Below are 24,227 nucleotides of genomic sequence, written 5' to 3' on the forward strand. Positions count from 1 at the left end.
CTTCCCATTTTGCTGCTCCACAACTCCCTTCCCATAAACATTCCTTAACAAATTTTGTATAGTCCCTCATAACTTCATTTCAAACATTTTTTGAAGTTCAAATATTTTCATGTTCATATTTCCCCATTCTTACCCTGTTCACATTGAAAAGGTTCCCTGATTGGATTAATGAAGCAGACGCTCTCACCTTCAACATACCCTTACAATTACCACCACACTTCCAGCCTAGGGAAGAAGTTACCACCTTACGCCATCAAAAAGAATCCAAGCAACTTAAGGGCATAAGAGGGAATACCTATTTACTGCTTCCTTAGCTGTTTCATCTGAAGTCTGACCACCCCACAAAACTTCCTACAACATTCATTCCTACCTACTTGCTTACCAAGAAGAATTGCTTCAGACAACTGACACCAACATTTGCAAGGAACAGCTGGGAGTCTAATCTCTTTATCTTATATCCTATATCTTTCAGATCAAGTGCTATTGATTGGCAGGAGGGAACAAATAAACTCTTCTCTGTACGTGATACAAGAAGAAACCTCTCCAGGGATGCCAAGAGTATTTTCTCCTTGAGGACTGGCTTTTTAAGTGAAAAAAAAAAAAAATATCTGCTGTCACACATTTCAAGCAATATTTTGCTCCTCTCTTTCCTCCATATGGTAAATATCTTCAGAGGGCATGGAAATGATGCTCCCAACATATGGCATGTTCTGTTTTCTTCTCTCTCTCACCTAGAAGTCAGTTTGTATCTTCACATCTCAATACTGTCTAATTTCTTATATTTTGGGGTTGTTTTTTTTCTTTTTTTTTTTCTTTTTCTTTTTCTTTTTATACACACAAGGGTCATAATTTTTCTGCCTTTGATGATGCAGGAAGCACAAGCATGTAGCAACTGTGTTGTGAAGTATCTGCAACTAGAAAAGAGCACTCATTGGGAATACAAGATATCAGGCGTATCAGGCAGACTGGGGACTAAATGAAAGGTGCCTCTGAAAGGAAACCTCAATATATGTAATATACAGATTGGGGAACAAGGGACCAAGAAGGGGAGATGGATTCTGAAACATCCTTCAGTATCACAACAATTGTTTGAACAATTATTTAGGAGCAGGCTGCTAGCATAAAAACAAACCAAAGTCCTCTATATCCTAAAAGACTACATCCCAAAAATATCATAAAGACACACAAACCAATACGTGAAGCTGCTAGTCTTTAAAATGAAAGTTAAAATGTTCCAATCTCAGCCTGTAACTATAATCTCAAAACTGCAGAACTGTTCATTAGCAGTGAAATTTATAACTATAAAACATGCCATACTATTGCCTTAGCAGGCAAACTGATTAAAAACTAATGGAGATATGGAAAAATTATTGATAAAAAGTTTGAATTGTTTTACATACAATGCAGTTAACATTAGGTTTTCAGAAACGTAAATACCATGCAACCACTTCAAAATTAAATATTTGATAAACTTTATACTACCTAGTAGTAGCATAAATGACACACATTTTATGGTGCAACATGACATACTTCATAGTTATTTTGAAAATAAAGACACAAGTTAATATTTGGTCATACTTTTTACGCTGCAACTATACGTGGACTACAAATTTAAAGATATTTCCTATGTATACCTGCAATAAAAAAACCTGCATTTAAAATAAAAACTTTAAATTCTAGTCAAAATTGTAATTGCACAAAGGTCTTCTACAAACATTAAATTGCCCTAATTTTGATACATTGCTCTAATCCTACAAATAACATTAAACCAACTGAGGAATCCTGAAAAGTTGAAACAGAACTGTCTGCAGAACAGAAGCTTGTTTGCTATACTTTTTAAGTTTTACCTCATGCAAATCATTACTGTATTTTCTTCAAAAAAAAATTTAAGATCCCAGCTTAAAATATTAGCAAATACTTCCTTGCAGAACCTCATACTCACATGAGCAAGAAAAAGTTAGCAGAAGGAAGACTGACTCATCTAGCTTATGGATATTCTGAGGCCCTAACATTAGCTCTATACTCAATTTAACAATAAAACCTTACACTAATCAAAATAGTAGCTTATAATTAGTCACTTTATGTAAGACAAGACACTACCACACTGAAGCTTTATTATGCCTATTTAAATTAATTAATGCTGTAATTAGACATGTGACAGCAACACTGCTTAAGTGGGTTTATGCAGCAGCATTCTCAACAGCTTATTCCTGCTACACCACCACCACACTTCCCTGTATGGCTATACTGGGAGTCAGATCAGATAACAGATACAGCTGAAAAAAGAAAAATCACTCAGGGAAAGGTTATTTTTGAGCTACATGAGTTCCCTGAACCATTTCACCAAATGTTTGCATAAACAGCAAGGGACAGCATCAACTGCCACTGAAAAAAAACCCAAGAGACAAAACGTTATTTCCAACCTAAATGATTCTATGAATTATGACCTTTGGAAAAAGATCTCACTTCAACACAAAGATCTGTCTGAAAGGCAACACATAAATTGCAACTTGTCAGCTTTATTATTATTATTAAACATTTTGTAAAGAAGGAAACCCAATTATATACCAATACAAGTATTTGCTGGGAGAGTAATAATCGTTCAACACTAACCTGATTCACTGGCTCATTGAAGTTGCTGATAAGTCCAGCACGCAATGAAGTTTTTTCTTCTTCAGAAAGAGCGCTGTCAGGATATATTTATTAAAATATTATTTGACTCTCAATACAAAAAATATTAAGTAATATTTAGAATTATTTTGTCACTATTACTAGTCACAAAAGTTGAATGATCATTTCCATTAATGCATCTGCATTTGACGGGATGAAAATTATTTTTATACACCATTTTCTTGAAACTAATGTATTTCAGTATGATACACTATCGAAAGAATATCCTTTGTTTTTCCACTATCTCAAATACACTTAAAAAGAGAGGGAAGAGTGAAACAGACAAACATTTGAGGCCTTTCAACCTCAGGTTTTCACGTGACCTTTGTAAACACAAATGGCCGAAGACAAAGTTCAGAGAGTAAGGTACCCAGATACATTACAAAAATAAGGGAAAAACGTACAAACTGTAAACTGATTGTTATTATACAGTTATTACTGTGGGGACTGATGACTTGAGCATGACTTTGCCCATGCACACTAATGCATAATGACAAAAGTGTCCAGTATAAGGCAATAAGGTATCAGACTGTTGTCTCACAGAGTTCATTACCCAGGGAGCAGTGTCAATTCACACACTAATTTTTTTATTGCACACCTGCACAGAGATGGGTGCTAGGTGGTAAATCCACAAAGCTAGCACACATCTTAACACACAGTAAAACACTTTATAGACTTTGAACAATTGCTTGTAATGAAGTTTAGCCACACTTAATTCTCAATGGTTCTTGTAAGTCTTGATTCCATTTAAAGGTACAGCATACCTTTCCACTGACCAGTTCTGTGGGAAGCGGGCTTTGTTAGTAGGAGACTTCCTTTTTTGCTGGAAGGTGGATCTTTTAATATGGTAATGAGGATAGTTCACACATAGCTATAGTTATTTTCTGTTTGGCCTCATTAACCATTGGGTTTTTCCTAGGGTTTATCTTGTTATGCCCCAGGCTTGACATTTATTAAGGAGTCTATCCCTTCTCCCAAGCCATTCTACCTACAGTCTGTAACATCTTCTCTTTTCTCAAATTCATTCTTGTTTTTCACTGTAGACATTTACATATACTGTCTAAGTAACAGGCTAGCCTTATGTTAATAATGTATGTGCCAGCCAGTCGACTGCAAGCTGACAGCTCTTTTTGCAAAAGCAATAATCCTATTCTACAAGCAAGCCATACAGCTACACTTAAAAATATGGATCCTCTGAAAATTACAGCTTTGAGTGAAAAATATGTTTATAAAGTCTTAAAGAATGCAGGGAAAACTAATCTGAAGGATAAATTCTAAGCCTTAAAGATTAATTTTCATTCAAGTGCAGCTTTACACTATCTTTATACTTCCCTTTAAGTGACCTAGTCTATCAGTTTAAGATTACAAGTTACAGTATCATATCATTCCTATACTATTTAAGACTGTATACGACCCACGTAATTTTAAGTTCCAAACAGGAAACAAAACTGCTTTTAAAAATGCTTTGTTGGTACCTGAAGATTATGCAATCAGAAAAAAAATACACTTTCATTTGCTGATAGCACCTAGAAAGGTGTTTCTTACAGAAAAAAGACTTATGTTACCAAACAAGGTTGTTTAGATGAAACTGTTTCACCCAACATAGCACCAATTTAAAAGCATGCATGCAACCATGACATCTCCATGAGGTCTAGTGGCTGGAAATAAAGATGATTAAACACAGCAACACAACCACTTTCTGTTGCCTCACCTCAGGTGCAAATACTGACCTACTGGAGTTTTATACAGTGAGACTTAAAATGATGCGTAAAGCTCACTAAAACAGTTTTTACACTACTCTACACAAATACCAAATATTCACCTTAAAATAACAGAAGAGAGAGGATTTACCCCAAGCTCAAACATTTGCAACAGTATTAATAGTTTTCACTGTTTTCCCCTCTGTATATAACACAAGTACTCACCATTTCCTAAATCAGAAACCTACCATTCCAAGTATAGTACTCAAGAAGAGCAATTTACTGTTTCACTGGTGACTCATAAATGCACACTAAGTCTTATCTTCAAAGGTAATTTATAGCACTCAGGAACAAGATTTAAAGGGCTTTTTATGAAGACTTAGGCCTTAAAATATTTTAACATAAAATTAAATTATGCCTACAAACATTCTGGGTAAAGTTTACAAAGATTTCTGCAACAGTAAAATTTTTTCTGCAGGGAACTATTTCAGTTATTAATCTAAAGCCACTAGATGATATTTTAGGGAAATAAATTTCTGTGGTCTTTTTTTTTTTTTAAGATTGCAGTATGTAATTTCTGCACACACAGGCATACTCTGAAAGGTTCATAAAACTTGAAAACTCTTACTAATACAATTAAGAAATCTAATGTCAATTAAATGTAGCTTGTACAATACCTCACCTTCAGGCATAACAGCATATAAAACCTGGTTTGTACAGGAAAAGGACTGTTCTGCTGTATTTTTTACCTTGTTTGTGAGCTCATGAGACCTTTTGCCTTAATTACTTTTCCGTAATTACCATTACATTAATCATATCATACACATATTCCAAGAGCAGTAACCATTCAATTTGTTACTATGAATAAAAATGCTGTAATTAAGCTCTTGCCGTTACACGCAAAAGAAGGAAAAGAAATAGACTCATGAGGATGAGCACCTCAAATACAGAAGCTTACGACAAGCAAAGTTAGCAAAGAGTAATGAGAAAGAATAATTGAAGAAATCAATGCAGACGCAAGCAGCATACTGCATTATATGACAGGATTGCAAACAGCTCACCAGAGAGCGGAGGGAGGGATTTACCGTTTAGGTAATAGGACAGTGACATCTGCCGGGGACTGGATCCCCCTGCTACATGCTCACCCCTGCAGCAGTCACAGACACAGCCACGGACAGCAACACCTTTATCCTCCTTTAATACACTGCAAGAAAGGCCCACAGCTCCATACAGAAGTTACAGGCACGCTAGAAATTAGGAAGAATGTGTATCACTCAAGTTATTTCCCTTCTGCACTGAATTACACCAAATCAAAAATCAAAATAAGGTCTTCTAGGGATGAAATTTATTTATCTTGTAGTCCTTTACAGTTTGCAATTTCAAAGTTTCTGATCTTTTCCTGTGTTTGTGGTATGGGGAAACATGTATCCAGATATTTAAAATGTTACTTTGGAGATTTTTAAAAAGGTCTATTATTTCATAAACCAGAAATTCAAATCTGAACAGTTATAATTATCATTCAAACAAATCAGAACATGGATTTGAAATGCATTATTACAGTTTCCAGTAATCAAATCAAAGAACAAAGTCCACAAAAACCAGGATGTAACAGTAACTATCTGTAAAATCAAAAACGTTGAAAAACAGAATCTCCAAGAAAAGCCATTTATAAGCACACATACATCATAAAATGAGACCACCTTCGGAGGAGGATGACCACAAATACCAAAAAAACCAGGCCAAACTGCCCAAAAAGAAGCTATGACAACCCTAGGCTTTTCTCCACGGCAATGTGGAAAGCTGCCTGAGAAAGCAGGAGGAAAAAAGTTCATAGGCCCATCTCCAAAATCACGCTCACTGGAAAACATGGCTGTAAGTCCAAGGCAGGTGCATAATAAGTAGCATGAATAAGACAGACAGCATTGGTGAACAGGTGCAAAGAGCAAAGTATTTCAGAAGGCTCACTTTTTCTTAAAAAAAAAAGTTGTTTGTATTCACTGTTTGTTGCTATGTATTTTAGTATAATGATTAAGTCAACTAATGCACTGTCCCGAGAATTCACGATCTCAACATTTTCCTGCTTTGTAGCAGCAGCAGCTGAGAAACCATAAATGCCCAGCAGAGAGGTAAAGCTAGTTCTGCTTGCTTCAACTGAAAAATAACACCAGCACACCTGTACAACTGAGGCATTTAACTTACCATCAAAATTCTTGGGAGACTGAAAGTTCTTCACAAGTACATAAATATTTAAGACATATAGTTCCAAAAGAAACTGTATTTGGCTCCGATTTACTAAGGAAATAAGGTTATATGAAAACATTATCTATCTGTAGGAACCCTCCTTCAATTCTCATAATTCTTCAAACTACCTACCAAATTACAATCAAATACATTTGGCAAAGAGCAGAAGTGTCAATGGTATGTTTTTCCTTAGATTTTGTGAAAACTGTAAACAGCTGAGTAAAGCAGACAGACCTAAGTTACCACCCCATGGAGAAAAACACCAGTATGGAATCAGTCTTTCCCTTCAAAGAGGCAGCAGAAACCAGTCACCTCCAACCCAAACATCTGCTCTTCTGAACAGGCTGGGTAGATCAGAACAAACTTTGAGGTACTACAATGTACAGACAAAGCAGAGCTGCTGATGTGAGAGACAAGATGAAAGACAAGAATTTTGCAAGGACAACAATCCCTTCAAATACCATGAAATCCAAAACATGACTGGTTCACAAAACAATCAACTGAGAAATTACAGCTTAATTATGGCATTTCTCAAAATGCCCTCAACATATTCTGCTGCTAAAACAAAACTATTTGGGTAACTGCAAAGTACTGACAAGATGTCACACAAGAAATCTAGGGAAAAAAATTCAGAACTGGAGAAACAACTGGATAGAGTGGAAATGTACTTAATTTACCACATGGAATCTTTAACAGCAGCCAATACTTTTTTTATGCTTTAATTGCATTAAATTGAGAGCAGAAAAATTAGAAATGGGGAAAAACTGTGGTTGTATTTGAAATTTAGTATAGATTTACCTTGTGGAATCTTTAATAAATGTGGGGGTTGAACTTGGCTGGATGCCAGGTGCCCACCAAGTTGGTCTATCGCTCCCCTCCTCAGCAGAACAGGGGGGAGAAATTAAGATTTAAAAAAACCCTTGTGAGTCAAGATAAAGGCAGTTTAATGAACCAATAGCAAAAGTCATACATTTGGAAGGGAAGGAAAACAAAATATGTTATTTTCTACTTCCCAGCAGCAGGCTACATTTGGCCACTTCCCAGAAAGCAGAAGACAAATGTAAATAATACATGCCCCCCACCTCCTCTTCCTTACTCTTAGCTTTTGCATCTGAGCAGATGTCATATGGTATAGAAAATCCCACTCCCACTAGTCACTTTTGGTCAAGGTCCTGGCTATGTCCCCTCCCAAGATCTAGCCTAGTGGTAAGGGGTGGGGAGAAAGGCTGGAGAGACAGCCTTGATGCTGGGTGAGCCCTGCTCAGCAGCACCAGAACCCTGGTGTGTTATCACCACCTTTCCAGCTACCAAACCAAGCACAGCACTGTGAGGGCTGCTGTGGGGCTCAGCCAGATCCAATATAATCATGTTTTCTGGTGGGTTTTTTTAAAAAATCACATTAAGTTTTCAACAGGAAAAGTACAATGAAAGACTGTTACTCAATTTTTACCTTGGTTCAAACAATAAAATTGTAGTCACTACTTCTGCAGAAAATGAACCATGTTTTTTTTCCACTGGAAGCGCTACTAATATCTATCTAAAAGTATTAAGAAATTGGAACAGTATATTTTAATTGCTTCAAGTAATGTTTGCTAGGTACCTGTAATGTAAGCAGTACTACCCCATCACTTCAACCAAAATGTCAAAGATACATGCTATCTTCCATGCATTTTCCTTTCACATAAGGGAACCCAAACACTTGCAGATGTTTTGCAATTGTATACTAATCCACATATACAAAAACTCTAGTGCCTTATGTAATAATGAAGGAGCACTACACTATTTAAAACGTCCTGCAGACATAGAATTTCATCACTTTTCCCTCTTTTGGTAGATCTTTGGAAAAGTTTACTATATAAGGCAAAATACGTTAAACTATCTCAAACAAAGAACACAATGAAAATCATGCATACTTTGTGAACTAGCTAAGATTCATGATCCATAAAATCCATCTGACAGTGATATCCCACCCATTTATATAACTAGCACTACAAGAGAGACTGAATACTTCCAGGTAAGTCTTAGTTCCTGAAAACAGTGAAAGAAAATGGAAACTTTTTGAAATTACACTTTTTAAAGCAAAAAAAAAAAAAGACTTCACAAAGAACACTGAAAAGTATATAATTCTGTAGGTGTTACAAATTACAATGGTACTGTTTCTAACTATTAAGTAAATGATGTGGTACTCAAGAATACAGATTAGATTTTTAGCTTCTTTGGAGAACTTTTTGACATGTATTATCAGCACCCACATACCAGAACAACAAAAAATGAAGACCAGAACTTGCTATCATGATAGCTACTGCCTCTCTCTCATGTACACATTCCATATTTTGAATGAATTAGGAATCAGCTTAAATTAAATGTCTCCCTAATAATCTCTCCCCAAGAAACTTCTAATGTTTCACATCTCTAACTATCAGGAAGTCCGGGTGTTAACACTATAATACTTACAATGTCACTTCAAAATCTGATACCTATGAAACAGCCTTCCAATCCAGTTTTCCAAAGTAAAACATGAACAACATGAGTTGTAAGAAGTAATATGAAAACAAAATGGCTCATTAGCGAGTCCTAACAGTGAAACATTTTATCAGTTTCACCATTAATTCTAAAGTAACTTCTATCAGCCAAGGGTTTGCTGTTGTCCAGTTTGGCAAGTATAACAAAACCTGCTGTAGAAGGTTAAGTGGAAGAAAATCAGAACTTACTGTGGTGCAACCCGTCTCCAGTAGCGATCAATTCCATTTTTAAAGTACAGCACAGCCAACCATCTTACATTCACATCCAAGGTATGATTTGTAAAGATATTCTGTTTAAAAAAAAAAAGATTTAAAAAAGTTTAAAACTGCTCACCACACCACAGACAGGATAGAAATCGTATCAACGTATGCGCTGGTGTACATTTAAATACACACATCTCTGTATGTACAGGTCTATATAAACAAAATGCATTAGCATTTGACAGACAAGTGAAACAATCTGTTAAACATCAATTTTTAAAGACCAAAGAAATCTTTATCACTCGCCCTAATACCTGATTTATTAATAAACCCCAACATACAGGACAAATGTATTTCTAATCTCAGGCAGTTGAACAAGCAATAAAGGGGTAACAAATACTAGCACTAGTTAGTTATTATACTCTTTAATGACATAGCTCTTAGAAGTCTGAGGCACACACAATACAGAGTATTTTTCTATTCTAGTCAGAATTCAGCTTTTAAGAGATTTCTTCATTACCTTGAAAAGTGCTGAGAACCATCCTGACTACCAAAGCTGATTGCAAAACCGTGACCTTGCAGGACAGCAACTCTCGAATGTGCCTATACTGATTCTAGGAAATTAGTTTCTACTACTAAAAAGCTATACAAGTACATGTATATATCTATACACAGATGTATAATTGCATCTGTCTATATATACTTTTATGTACCTGTATGTACATACAGACAAACACAGAGAAATTACTTCATATAGTGACATTGTGACAATCAGGAAAAGCTATAATAAAGGTAGGCTACTGAATCTTATTACAGGTACTACTCTGGCTCTCTCCCTGTTTTCTACTGCATCACATGGATCTTTCTTGAGGGGGTGAGATATTACTCCCTCCTTTAGGGAGCAAATAGGTGTGGGCTCAGTGGTCATATTACACAGGAGAAAAAGAGTGCACCACTTGTATCAATTGCTTTTAGAAGGCCGCTAAGAAAGAACATGAGAAATGCAGGAATTCAGGTCAAGAACATCTGCTACTCTTGGGTGCCACAGCTGAAGAACTATAAATAAAGTCCTGAAATAACTCAGCATTATAAAAACCTGGGACCTCATCAAGCATTTTCACTATGAATTCAAAACTTAACCTTCTCTCAAACTCTGTTTCTATAATATAAACAGCTTTTAGATATAATGACCAAGACTAGAAAAGCCCTCACAAACTCTAATCACGAGAAAGCAAAAAGACATCAACAAAGGTATTCAACTCAACCTTTAGAAAAACATGAAAAATGTTGTAGCCCACTGATGAACACCACACAACATGAAAAGGATGTATATAATAGATCATTCTTTCCCAAAGCTCATCTAGGAAGAAGGACTGAATCTCTGAAAGATTTTCCCTGAGGCAACTTAAGCATTTTACTGATATGGAGAAATAGTGTGAAATGGGGACAATGGACATCAATTGTGATTGTATATGTCTGCTCAGGAATGTGGGTATGGTGACTAGTCATGGGTGCGGTGTCTGGTCACATAGGCACACAGCCTTGAGGAGTCGCCTACAGTTTTGAGGAGATGCCTGCCCTTCTTCCTCTAACAAAGGGGCTATTTAAAAAAGAATGAGAAAAGGATGAGAGATATTCCAATGCTATCTAGAGGGAGGGAGTGCCAAGTCTCCTTGCTGGAGAAGATCAGATGGTCACAAGAACATGAATCACCTACAAACCTGCAAGACCACCACATTGCAGGCAAAGGACTGATAAGCTAATTAACATAGGAAGCAAGAGTAAGCGGGTTTAGGTAACGAATATGTATAGGCGTTAATTGAATATTCATTTGTTTTATTGTATAAATGTGAGATGGTTCATCACTTCGGGCATGCACGCTTGTGGAGGAGCGATCCCCCATGCATCTGTGTGCAATAAACATACCTACTTTATAACTTTCGAGTTATAGAGTCTAATTCCGCACGTCAGTTTGGCGAGCCAGGCAGGAGGATTTCTGCTCGGCTGAGGGACCAGCTGCGGAGCGGACGCTCCTAGGCGCGCCCCGGGAGATCTCCTCGGAGGAGCCTCCTCTTCTCAGCTGTTCACCCGGGAGCAGAAGAGAAACCCCTGGATCCACGGGTAAAACGGTATGTTTAGAAACGGGGCGGCTGGTGAGACACACAGAGACATCCAGCACGCAGCGTAGTCCCCAGGAGGAAAGGTACCTTGGGAGGGGGTTTGCTGACCGAGGGGTGGCCGCTAGCGATCCTGAGGGCAGATCGAGCAAACCCGAGGTTACTGCCATTCCTAAAAGCCCGGAGGCCTCGTGACGGAAAGCGGGGGGCGGGATGGAATAAGGCGGAATCTCACAGGAACAAGAGGGACCTCACAGCAAAAGGGAAACTTTGGCGTAGGAAAAAAAAAAAAAGAAAAAAAGAAAAAAAAGAAAAGAAAAAAAAAAGGAGGAAAAAGGGGGAAGCTAAAAACTTCCTTTAGGTTGTCTTAAGAATTGGGGAATTCCTAGAATGTAACAACTGAAATAGCGCTCTGTGTCTTGTTTGTTCTATGTGTTGTCTTGTTACATGTTCAAAACTTGGAGTTTTCTATGTGCTGTCTTGTTACATGTTCAAAACTTGGAGTTATGAAATGTATGTTGAAAAATAATAATATTCTGGTAATTCTAGGCAAATAGCGGAAAACTTTAAACTCTGCATAAGACCAGGAAAAATTTGGTTTTTTGCTTGTTGTTTGTTTTTTGGCAATTGTTCATTGAAATGCATACTTTGGGAACTGTCAGTGTTCCTAAAAGTTGTACGTAAGTGCACGGTACCGTATAACATACTGCTTGTGTGACTGAGGGCTGCCCGGAGAGTGTGAATGGTGTGATTGAGATGCACATTTTGATTTTCCGTGTATAGCTTAGTTATTTTGACTGAGTGTGAGTGCAAGAGTGGTTGAGACACGTGTTTGAGTGCAAAACAAGTAAGGAGCTCTATCCACGTTTCCGACCTTGGGTGGCTAAGGCGGCCGGAGAAAAACAAAGTAATTAAAATTGCAAAATGGGAAATGGAAGAAGTAAGCCCTGTGAAAAATCGCCCTTTGGTTGTATATTAAAACATTGGAGGGATATTGTAGGACAGGGTGGTACCGAAAATAGAAGGAAGTTGATTAAATATTGTAATCAGTGGTGGCCTTTGTATAAATTGGAGAGTGATGCGAAATGGCCTCAGGAGGGAGGAACGTTAGATTACAACACTCTCCTGCAATTAATGTTGTTTCTGAGGAGAGAGGGAAAATGGGACGAAGTATCATATGCAGACATGTTCTTCGTCCTCCGGGACAAACCCGAGTGGCAAAAGGACTGTGGATTAGTACCCCCTCGGGATCCTATGGTACTAGCACTAGAAAGAGTGCGGGATTAACATCACCTGATCTTTGATTATGGCTCTAGAAAAGGATAAGGAAAAACACCTGAGACCTAAACTAGAAAGATGTTCTTGTTGAAATTTTTGTATTAAAAAGCCCAGGTTGTGGTTCCTTCTGTGGAGCAACCAGAATGAAACACGTTGTTAAGATAAAAACTTGTACTAATGTATGTAAAACCTGAGGCGGGGGGGTGGGGGTGGTGGAGAATCAAAGACCTTGTGAAAGTGTTGAAGTATTGGGGTGAGTTTGTACAAACCCCCGTACCCCCTCGAAGGTGCGACTGAATCATGCTGGGACGCATGGCAGGGTGTTTGCTGTTTGCCTGCGAAGGCGTGATATGTAAGAACACAGAGCAACAAGTAGCAGATTTGCATTCAGGGTAAGAAAGAGTTAAAACAGAAGTGCTGTTGCAGAGGCAGGCCTGTGTAACCTGCAGAGCAGGAAGAGCATCTCCTGCCCCGAACCCTTCTGGTGGTGAGGAGGAGGGGGTTGCTGTTGCTGACAATTGAGCAGAAGGACCTGACAATGTCACCCCAATTGCTGCAGCATTTGCAGTACAACGGGACCGGTAACGGCCCCTCTAGGGCAGGGAATGGGTATGAGGTGGAATTTTAGTGAATACAAAACCAACTTATTTGTTAAACTTCAGTAAAAAAAAATAATTTGTTACAGTTGTGGGAGCTGCTGGCCACCAGGAAAACATCCTGAAACCTTTAAAGTACAAACTAAGAAAACAAATAATGCCAAATTCACCAAAATCTTTGTTGGGATGAGATTTATTAGAACATCTAGGCGTTTAAAGAAGGAGAAATGAAACTAAAAGTTAAAAATGATCAAGTAATTGAAATATTGAGTTTATCTTCAATTCAACAGAAAAGAGGAAAAGAGGACCTCCCTGAAGTAAAAGAAATTTTTAACCAGCTGTATCTGAAAATAAATTCCAGGAAAGGTGAAAAATGCTTTACCTGTTACAGTAAAAATGATAAGGGGGAGGCTTGCCCAGTTCAGATAAAAACAATATCCCGTGGTCAGCAGGGCTGTGGGGGATATTGGCACAAAAACTGAAATAAAACGCACTGTGTAGTGGTTCTACTACCAATGTAAATCTGTGTGTTTTGCCATGGCAGCGACTTGTTATGGGATGCGCAGATGAAACTCTGCATTGACAACAAAGTACAAGGAATAAGGTTGGTCAAGTGCCTCCTACCGTAGTCAAGGGCAAGACTGGGTTGGCCTCTGTGTTTGCCACCAAGAAGAATCTTGAATTCTGCTGTTGGCTGCAAGCCAGTAGGTGCCGAGTGGTGGGAACATGTGCCATGCCAGACCTTGATGTGAGGAATGGCCCTCGCTGGTATAAGAGGGTCATCCAGGAAGGAAGAACATAAGATGGCCCATTGAGGCACTGATTTGGAAATTGGAAACCGCCTGGTCAACCATGAGGCCAGACAAGTAACAGAGGAGGTAGGAAAGGAGGAATTATCCTTAATACCAGATGATAAAATCCAAACTGTAAGTACAGATCAGGAGCCAAACTATTCTAAAGAAAACTTAAAGGTAATTCAGGACATGAATGATAAAATAAAAATAAATAAGTGGACTTATTTAAGGGATGGTCGTATAGTGGTACCATCCAATTCAATATTGACCACAGCCCTATTATTAATAAGACGCATTGGGGAGCTGATACTTTATATGAAAGTCTAAATCAGAAATTGATTGGGGGAAACTTGTATACTGTAATAAAACAGGTGACTCAACAATGTGAAATGTGTTTACACAATAATCCCAATACAGCATATAAAATAAAACTAGGGAACATTAGTAGAGGAAATTATCCAGGACAACAGTGGCAAGATGATTTTCCGAACTCCCAAGAAAAGGGGGGTACCAATATTTATTAGTTATGTCTGATATGTTTTCAGGCTGGCCAAAAACCTTTCCTTGTCGAACAAATAAAGCAAGAGAGGTAACGAAGGGATTGTTAAATGAAATTATCCCCCGCTTTGGGGTTCCGGCAACAATCTCTTCCAATAGAGACTCACACTTTTGTGCCAAAATAGTAAAACAAGTGAGTACAGTATTGGGAATAGATTGGCAATTACATACTCCTCATTACTTCAGTGTTCTGTTTGGTGCTGTCGAACAATGATCAGAGAGCATAATGATCAGAGAGCAAAATGATACTTTTTAGAACAGGGGGGACTGAATAATGAGCTACATACAATGAGTGATAAATGGTATACTACTTTTTTAGAAAATTATATATAATTATCCAAAGTTGGCAGGTGTTCAGGGACGCTTATTGTCACCATGATGAATACACCAAGACCCTTAAGTGTCAGCACCACGGATGTACTAGACACAAGGTCCTTGGATTCGTTACCTTTACAAGGGCCATCTGGTCCTAAGTTTCTGTTGTGTATATAACGCTACCTAAACAAGGACACTGAATCATGCTCATTAGTCTATCGAGGAACAGAGTCTGTGCAGAAACAAGAAGGTAAAAAAGGTTCACTGGAAGAAGACTCCTGATCTTCATCCTGAAGACCCCCAGACGACCACTCCTCAAGGACATTGCGCAGGAGCAAAATATGTAAATGAATTCCCGGAATTGTAATGCATATGTAAATGATTTCCTGATGGAAACCATAATTGGTGGGATACTCTCTTTGGCTGGTCACCTTCTGCAACAGGAATTCTTAACGCTATGGTACACCCCATTGTGATCTTCTTGATCAGTTTAGGAATTTCCTTAATACTAACCATTATGTTATATTTGTGGGTTTGGAGAATGTTTAAAAGGGTAACACTTATGTATGATGCTTTATATCATTCGGGAAGACTGCTTAAGTAAAAGAATTTACTTAGTTTGATAGAAAAGGGGGGATTGATATGGAGAAATAGTGTGAAATGGGGACACTGGACATCGATTGTGATTGTATATGTCTGCTCAGGAATGTGGGTATGGTGACTAGTCATGGGTGCGGTGTCTGGTCACATAGGCACACAGCCTTGAGGAGTCGCCTACAGTTTTGAGGAGACGCCTGCCCTTCTTCCTCTAACAAAGGGGCTATTTAAAAAAGAATGAGAAAAGGATGAGAGATATTCCAATGCTATCTAGAGGGAGGGAGTGCTAAGTCTCCTTGCTGGAGAAGATCGGATGGGCACAAGGACATGAATCACCTACAAACCTGCAAGACCACCACATTGCAGGCAAAGGACTGATAAGCTAATTAACATAGGAAGCAAGAGTAAGCGGGTTTAGGTAACGAATATGTATAGGCGTTAAATGTTCATTTGTTTTATTGTATAAATGTGAGATGGTTCGTCACTTCGGGCATGCACGCTTGTGGAGGAGCGATCCCCCATGCATCTGCGCGCAATAAACATACCTACTTTATAACTTTCGAGTTATAGAGTCTAATTCCGCACGTCAAACTGTCTTACTAACTCTACTCTCCACCTATGATCACCTGCTTCCCCCCACCCTTTTCTGCTCCACAAAGGCAGTGCTAACTATTTTCTCTCCCAGCATAATCGAGTTAAAGTTTAGAAGTTTAGTTTAACTAAACTAAACTTAGTTTAGATTACTATTCATATTTCACACTTGAAGAAAGGCTGATGTGTCCTCAAACAGGATTACTTAACCACAATAATAGAATTAACAGCATTTGATCCTTTTAAACGCTGCGTTTTTAGCTCTTATATTTAAAACTAACACCAACTACAGCTACAGCTGTGCGTGCTCAACTTCTCTACAACCTGAGCTGTAAGCTCTCACAGCAAACATCCAGAAAACGAAGAACACTGTCAGTGGCAATTTCTGCTCTTTTGTATCAAGACTGTTTATCACCACAGAAACACTACGGCAAAGGCAGTGGGTTACAATGCCATTTCACAGCTCAGAAGTCAGATTTTCTTTTACCTACATCCCTTACCTTCAACCCTCTGAACAAATGAAACAGAGTTCACAGAAAACAGAATATGGCACTACACAACCCCAAATCATTCATCCTGTGCACCGAAGACAGATGTTTGTAGGAAGAGCAGTCTATCTGTGTTTTAATTTAAGACTATTATAAACATACACATAGGAATCACAGAATAACACCACTTAACTTTGGAGTGTCTTCTCTGGAGCAGCTGTGTCTCCTCCTCTGACGAAGTTTTCATAAGTTTGCACCACATTGATGCACCTATTTCATCAATGGTCATAGTATCTTTGCAAGTATTCACCTTTCCCACTTCAGGAACCTTATTACCAACCTGGTCAGCTAATCTCCCTGCAAGTCTCTTCTCCATTGACAAGAAGGAAAGCAACCCCAGCTAAGTATCAAACTTAATGCAATGAAAAGCATGGGAGGACTTCTATGAAAACAGCCATAAGATCACCTCCACAATAAAGAAAAGGTGGTTACTGCCTCGGTATATACAAGCTTCCCTGCCTCATAGGGTAGTAAAGGTAATTCCTTTGACAAGAGTCCTCTTGGCCTTCTATCTAAAATTCACAACAGGCCAACAACAGGTTTAGCAGTAAAGCCCACCTGCTCATGCCACTGGAAATTGGATTTCCTCCTTCTCCTGAATGCCTGAGAACAGAGCTTGCTTTGAGACACAGTGATGACAATGCCTACCACAGAACAGTATAAGGATACTAGTAGCTGAACCATGATGACTCAAGGCTTCTCTCAGCCAGAGGTCATGGTTCAACAATATTTTAGACAGTCACATTAAAAATTACTCTAAGTTTACTTAACAGCACTTTTCCACTGTATCTTACCAACAAGACTGAATAAAAACCTGGCTGGGTCTCCCACTGCTTCAGTTGTTCCTCAGCCGGCTTCAATACTGCAGTATCTTGACTAGTAGCTTGGGTCAAGACTTGCAACACAATACTGCTAGCACTATTGAGATCCATGAAAATCTGAGAACATTTGAAAAGGATAAAAAACAGTTAAGAAAAAACCCCAGTAAATACAGACAGGTATTTTCCATTCATATTACATAAGCAACCCACGCTTTTCATTAAACTACAGTAAGATAGCAATACACCCACTCACAGGCAGTGTCAAGGTACAGTGATTAAACTATTCTGCTTTCAGAAATCTCAGCAGGAGAAGCAAGCAATAAGTCTATCATTGCAAGCACATCTACTAGATATGAGGAATTACAGGAAATATTTTGATTTAAAATCTGTTACCTCTCCTGTGAAGCACAGCCAATTAAGAGCAAAACCGCAACTAGCAATGACTTCAGCTGTAGGCAGAGTAAACCATGGGGTTGTCTGAAAGAGGCAAAGATGCAGAGTATCAACAACTTTGTATTTTCTGCATAATTTTTCCCCTCAGAGAGGAACCGATCCATTTCAGATAGCTAAATTCCACAATACAAATTGACCTAGACATTTTGTCTCAATTAAAAGACGATGAAGTATGATTTCACAATTGAGTCCTAAATGAAACTGAATCTTCCTCAATATATTTGTATTCCTGCATCTTTTTAGCATACCAAATGCTAATCAGCTGAACTAAGAATGTTAATTGCCTGATTTCCAATATAAATATGTGCTTGCACTCTGTAAAGACAAAACAAGAGGTTGCTCTCCAGATGACAGAGACTACATTTATATAGATGTAATAACCACAGAAACAGCACAACAAAAAAGCAACATATATAGAAGCAACTATGAAGTCTGACAACTGCTTTTCTGTCTTTAAAACCTTCTGTTTATAACCTATGTAAACTTTTTGTCATACAGATAGATGTTATTTATATACCTAATTTTCTAAATATGTACCGAATATTTTCTAAAAAAATAAGCAGTTTCTCTTCAACAAACAGGCCTGAGGGTTTGTTTTTGTTTAACACTAAAATAAGTTTATTTTTCCATCTTCATAAAAAAAAATGTGAAGTGTAAAATTATTATGGTGAGAAGCTAGAGAAATGAAACTTTTTTCTGACATTGGCTTAAAATTTCGTATTTTTGAGAAAACAACCACCTTAACAATAAAACTAGGAACAAGATTAAAGACCTGTTATACCAGTAATAGCCCTGCACAATTAATAAAAAAAAAAATCTAAGAACTCTCAATCCATAAGTCTCCAATCATGCTCAACAAAGACAGACTAAAAACATAAGGCTCCAAGCTTAAAGAAAGCATGCTTTAAAAACTATGAACCACAAAATCAGATCTCTCTTCAGAGCAATAATTGAAAAGAACACTTAACTCAATCTCTGCTTTACACTTCCCATGTGATACACATTTTTATCCCTCTGCTTTCGGCAGCCTGTGTATGGAGTTTGCATGGCAAGGTTTTGGTAGCCAGGGGGCTACAGGGGTGACTCCTGTGAGATGATAGAAGATTCCTCTGTCTGACAGAGTGAGTGCCAGTCACCTCTGAGATGGACCCACCACTAGGCAAGGCTGAGCCCCGTCAGCAACAGGGGTAGTGCCTCTCAAATAACTTAAGAAGCGGGGTGGGGAAAAACCTGTGCAGCTGCAGCCAGAGAGAGGAGTGAGACTATGTGAGAAACAACCCTGCAGACCCCAAGGCCAGTGAAGGAGGGCAGGAGGTGCTCCAGGCACCAGAGCAGAGGTTCCCCTGCAGCCCATGGTGAAGCCCATGGTGAGGCAGGCTGTCCCCTGCAGCCCATGGAGGTCCATGGTGGAGCAGATATCCACCTGCGGCCCGTGGAGGACCACACACCAGAGCAGGTGGATGGGCCCTGACGGAGGCTGTGACCTTGTGGGAAGCCTGCGCTGGAGCAGGCTCCTGGCAGGACCTGTGGCCCCATGGAGAGAGGAGCCCAAGCTGAAGCAGGTTTGCTGGCAAACCCGTGGGGGACCCATGCTGGATCAGTTCATGAAGAACTGCAGCCCCAGGGAAGGACTCACATTGGAGAAGTTTGTGGAGAACTGTCTCCCGCGGGAGGGACCCCAAACCAGAGCAGGGGGAAGAGCGTGAGAAGGAAAGAGCAGCAAAGACAGCATGTGTGAAGGACTGAGCGCAAACTCCACTCCCCATCCCCCTGTGCTTCTCTAGAGGAGGTAAAGACGACAGTAGGGATAGAGCAGCTCCATGGGAACCTGGCAGCCACCTCAGGTCAACCCAACTCACCCTGCAAAACCAATTTACCCATTTCTTCCTATCTACTTGTGTCAAGTTGTTTCAATTTTCATCAATTTGAAGATTTTCTAAAAATCTTCCTGCAATTATGAGGTCTTTGCATAAGAAACTTAAACATTCAATTTCAGAGCACAAAGAAATTTATAGAGTAAGCACACACAAGGAAAGCAGCAATAAAAGAGAGATTCAGATTTTTCTGGAATAAACACTGTAGCACTGAGGCACCTGGTACAGCTAACAGAATTTCAGAGCACCTAAAAATGGCAGTGAAGGAAAGGGAGAGTGGAAAAGAAGGATATGAGAAAAAAAGTTAACAGAAATTGGTGTAGAATTTGCACTAACGAGGAAATCACAACTCAGTTCTGGCAAGACCCAAACTACACTTCATATTATGAAGTGATTATGTTTATTTCCATTCAAAAGCCAAATTATATATTTTCAAAAGAAACAGTCTTCTCTTACACTATCAAACAAGACCTGATAAAAGTATTAATTCTGAAGCGCTACTCAATTAGAAAAATAGCAGACCATCAGTTTGATTATCAGAGGAAAACCAAAAAGAGAGAACTTCTGAAAGTCAGCAAGCTGGCAGAGCATGTGTGCATTAAAAAATGGTAATTAACTTCAACTTTGGAGAAAGTGATTTTAGGCCTTTTGCTGAACAATGTTCTCCAAGTAATGAGTTGCAACAGGGAAACCTCATGTGTAGCAACAGTGAATCTGCAGCACGCACCCAGACATTTGCTAAAGAATCATTGCAAGGACATGTTTGAAAGGAAAAAAGGTAGAATATGGACCATTCATATTAACAGTTGATTTTGCACTACAGATCTAAGATAAATGAATACTAAATGAAACTATCTCTCAGCTACATTCAAATCTAATGTACAAAAGGAGGGTTCCCCACCCCTAAGGGAACAGTGCTTCTACTATAAATTTATTTACTTCACCTACAACAGTTCTTATCAAAAGACTTACTTACTTAAGTTACTACATTACAAACACAGAAACCTAGTGGGTCTTTTATCATTTTCTTATTTCAAAGTAATTGTCTGGCAGTCTAGAAATAACAACAACAACAAAACCTACAGAAAAATATTCACAAAGTTTCTTTCTTATTAATGCTTCTCATACTTGAAAAGGTTTGTGTTTTCATTTAAGAACTGGAGCAGCAATTGCTGTTCCAAAAAACCCAGAAAAATGAAACCAACCTTAGCAGGTCAGGACAAAAATTCACTTAACCCAGTGTTCTGCCCAGGTCAGGACAACCTACTAATGATATTTCTAAACAATGCTCTCCAATTCTTCAGAAAACTGTGACTCAAGCACTTCCTAGTAAGAGGCACAGAATTTAAATTTAATAGCCTTCAAGAGATTTAGTCTTCCATTAATTTCCTCAGTTGCTTTTTGACCCCCCATGTGAACAGCAGTCCTCATACAGCACTGGATGAGACTGTCACAAGCAAAATAACAAAAATGAAAATAAAAACAATAATCTCCCTGAAGATGGTGCAACTTTTAGATAAAGACTATAAATGGTGTAAAATATTTAAGGAAGTAGTATATTCTGTAGGATTTGGATGGCAAAAAATTAACTGGAAAACATCTGATACACGTACAGCAAATACAACAGCAAGAGGCACAAATGGCAATAATGCTTCATTATGGCTGCAATTCTGCAAAGTCCACTGCAAACTTATCATCAGAACCTACAGAACAGAACAAGAAGCTGTTCACTGCTTTTATGCTTAAGAAATTCCTCTGAACAATTTCTGCTTTCTTCTGGTAAGTCACTAGATTCTTACTTTCACAATTACTTTCCTTTTTTAAAAAATATAAAAGTAAAAAAATACCCAAGTATTTCAAATCAGTCCTACACCAAACTCAGATTTGTAGTTTCAGTTAGCTACCAATGAGTTAAGCTGATACAAAGAGAGGTATGGTCATTAAAATAAATTGCATGACCTCTGCTTGTCCCTGCACCTCTTAAATATTGGCAGCTGAAGCCAGCAGGGAAAATGCATAGGGTTTTTGTTTGGATCAAGCTCCTCAATCATTTCCACACCACACTGCTAGACAGGTAATTGTGCTAGGCATTAAAAAAACAAGCAAAACCGACATAAGCAGCTTCTTCACTGTGCAACAGGTGTGCTGCTTCTTCAGCAGCAGTGCTGGCTTATGCCTGCTTAGGGTGTTCACCAAACTGCAATTTTAATAAAGGCTGTGACAACTACTGGGAAATCCACGACTTTATACTACAGTGCTTACCTAGGGTGCTGGAAGAGTGAATGAGTACAATGCTGTGGTATTTGCCACGCCTTCTTCACAAAAAACAGCCTTAACACTAGAGGGGAAAAAATGCAATAATCTTAAATCTTAAAAAATTAAGAACAATCAATTACCAGACTCAAATACAGAAAAACAAAACAACAGCATACATTCAAGATGGCTTCAAAACTCTTGTCAGCTAAAGAACATTCAAGTAAAATTAATTCGTAAAAGCAAAACCACAAGTTCCCAGCATCTAATCCTGTATATCGATCTTCTTTTGTTCCTCTGTCTTACCAAAATGTGAAGTGAACTTAGAGCAAATTTACATATTATGATAGAGCCAACTTAGTAACTGCTTCCAAAAGGGCAGAAGGACAGGTGTGGGGGGTGTCATGACACAGACAGACAAAAAAACCAAGCCAAGAAGTCAAGCCATCTGAGCACAATATTCCACAGACACCAGAAGTGGGTAAGGGAAGAAGGAAGAATTCCAACAGCATCAAGCCACTACTGACTCAGGTCCTAAACAAACCATTTCAGCTCTGATAAAGTTTCTCCAACGGGATTTCTATTGGAAACTTAACTGCATGCATTCTGTAAAGATATTTGATTCTATGAGGGCATTAGCTTGTAACTCATGTTAATGGCAACGTCCCAAAGCACAATTTAATTACTGCCATGTACAGATGTCTTTGTGAAATCACTTCCTGCAGATAGAACACATCTGTACTTTAGGCATTTAAACCCAGATCTCTCCAATCTGAATTTGTTGTGATCTCCACACACTACCCTCCTTTATTCTCTCCACCCATGACCTTCCCCCCCCCCCCTTTTTTTTTCTTCAAACCAATGTGTTAGGGCCTCTTCAGATTGTAATTTACACAGAGGACATAAAGATGCTCTAAGACCTCACAGAACAGCAAAAGCCCATTAATATTGGCTCTAATACTGTGGGACAGAGAGAATTTTCACCTCTTACAAATCAGACTGCTGTTGCAGAGGGAAGTCAGAAGGACGAAGGAAGTGGGTTACACCATAGATGGGTTGCATCACAAGGACAAGGATTTTCTCCAGTCTGTTGGGCACTTCTAGAGCTTAACCCACTGTTGAACAAGTTCTACAAGACTGTCTTGAGATGAAAAAGAGGAGGTGAGTATTAAGTAGCTCATGTTCTTTGGGTACCTTCACATACATGAGGAATGTATAGAGAAATACTGGTAGAGTTTGTTGACCTTATAAACAACATTTCCATAGAAGAAAGGCAGGGTTTGCACTTCAAGTCACAACAGCTATAATTTCCAAGTTTGATCATTGGGTAAGATTAGTGTTTCCATCTTTATTTACTAATCTCAGACTGTCTTCCTAATAAAATGTGAAGAATTTCAGGAGTGTTGCTTGCTTTCTGCTGCTTTTTCTGTGGTTCATACCCATTGCTATTGTAACTAAGTAGCGCCCATCAGGTGAGGAAGGAAAAGAAATCTCTTCCATTAGAAAATGTTCAATACCATCAGCTGCAAATCCACGCATGGCTCTGTCATCATGCTGGGATTTTTTCTTGTCTAAGGGAAAAGAGTTTAACCACAAACAAGGAAAAGCTGCTCTTCAAGATCCCACTGAATACACACAGAACACAGACAACAGCATCATCTCGAGTCTCAGTTGACAGGAAAAAAACCCAAACTCAGTCACACCTAGAAGATAAGCAACACATCAAATACAACCCCTCAGCACAATAACACGGTGTCTTCAGAAACCACAAGTACCAATACCAGCTCCTCATCGTTACCATCCAATCTCCTGCACTTCCATTCTCACTCTCAAACTCCTTCATCTCCTTACACTGGCAAAAATCCAGGACTCAAGTTCTGTTCTACTCTTCATTCTTTAATTCCCTTTCTAAGGAAGTATCTGCATACAGTTTACTTCTGAGTCTTTTATTCAGAGAATACTCAGTCTTTTAAATGGTTTGCCATGCAGGTTTAATGTTTTCCCTGAGTATTCAATCCTTCTGATACAGGCAAAAAAAAGTATCCAAGAACTCTTCCCATAACACTGAAATACATCCAAATTAACATCACATGTCAGT

General features: G+C 38.6%; 1 protein-coding gene across 5 annotated transcripts in view; it reads right to left on the bottom strand.

Annotated features, from left to right (window-relative positions):
• Positions 1 to 24,227, bottom strand: part of IPO11 (importin 11) — a 99,815-nt gene that overhangs the window by 72,243 nt on the left and 3,345 nt on the right. For all 5 annotated transcript variants that reach the window (XM_037373979.1, XM_037373977.1, XM_037373978.1 and 2 more), the window contains exons 3-7: positions 22,139 to 22,214; positions 17,943 to 18,026; positions 17,523 to 17,666; positions 9,323 to 9,423; positions 2,614 to 2,686 (exon numbers count right to left, since the gene is read on the bottom strand). In XM_037373979.1, the coding sequence (XP_037229876.1) occupies positions 2,614 to 2,686; positions 9,323 to 9,423; positions 17,523 to 17,660 (312 nt within the window). In that variant the 5' untranslated portion in view covers positions 17,661 to 17,666; positions 17,943 to 18,026; positions 22,139 to 22,214. The remainder of the gene's footprint in view (positions 1 to 2,613; positions 2,687 to 9,322; positions 9,424 to 17,522; positions 17,667 to 17,942; positions 18,027 to 22,138; positions 22,215 to 24,227) is intronic.

The sequence above is a fragment of the Falco rusticolus genome, chromosome Z, assembly GCF_015220075.1.
Source record: "Falco rusticolus isolate bFalRus1 chromosome Z, bFalRus1.pri, whole genome shotgun sequence".
Lineage (NCBI taxonomy): Eukaryota > Metazoa > Chordata > Aves > Falconiformes > Falconidae > Falco > Falco rusticolus.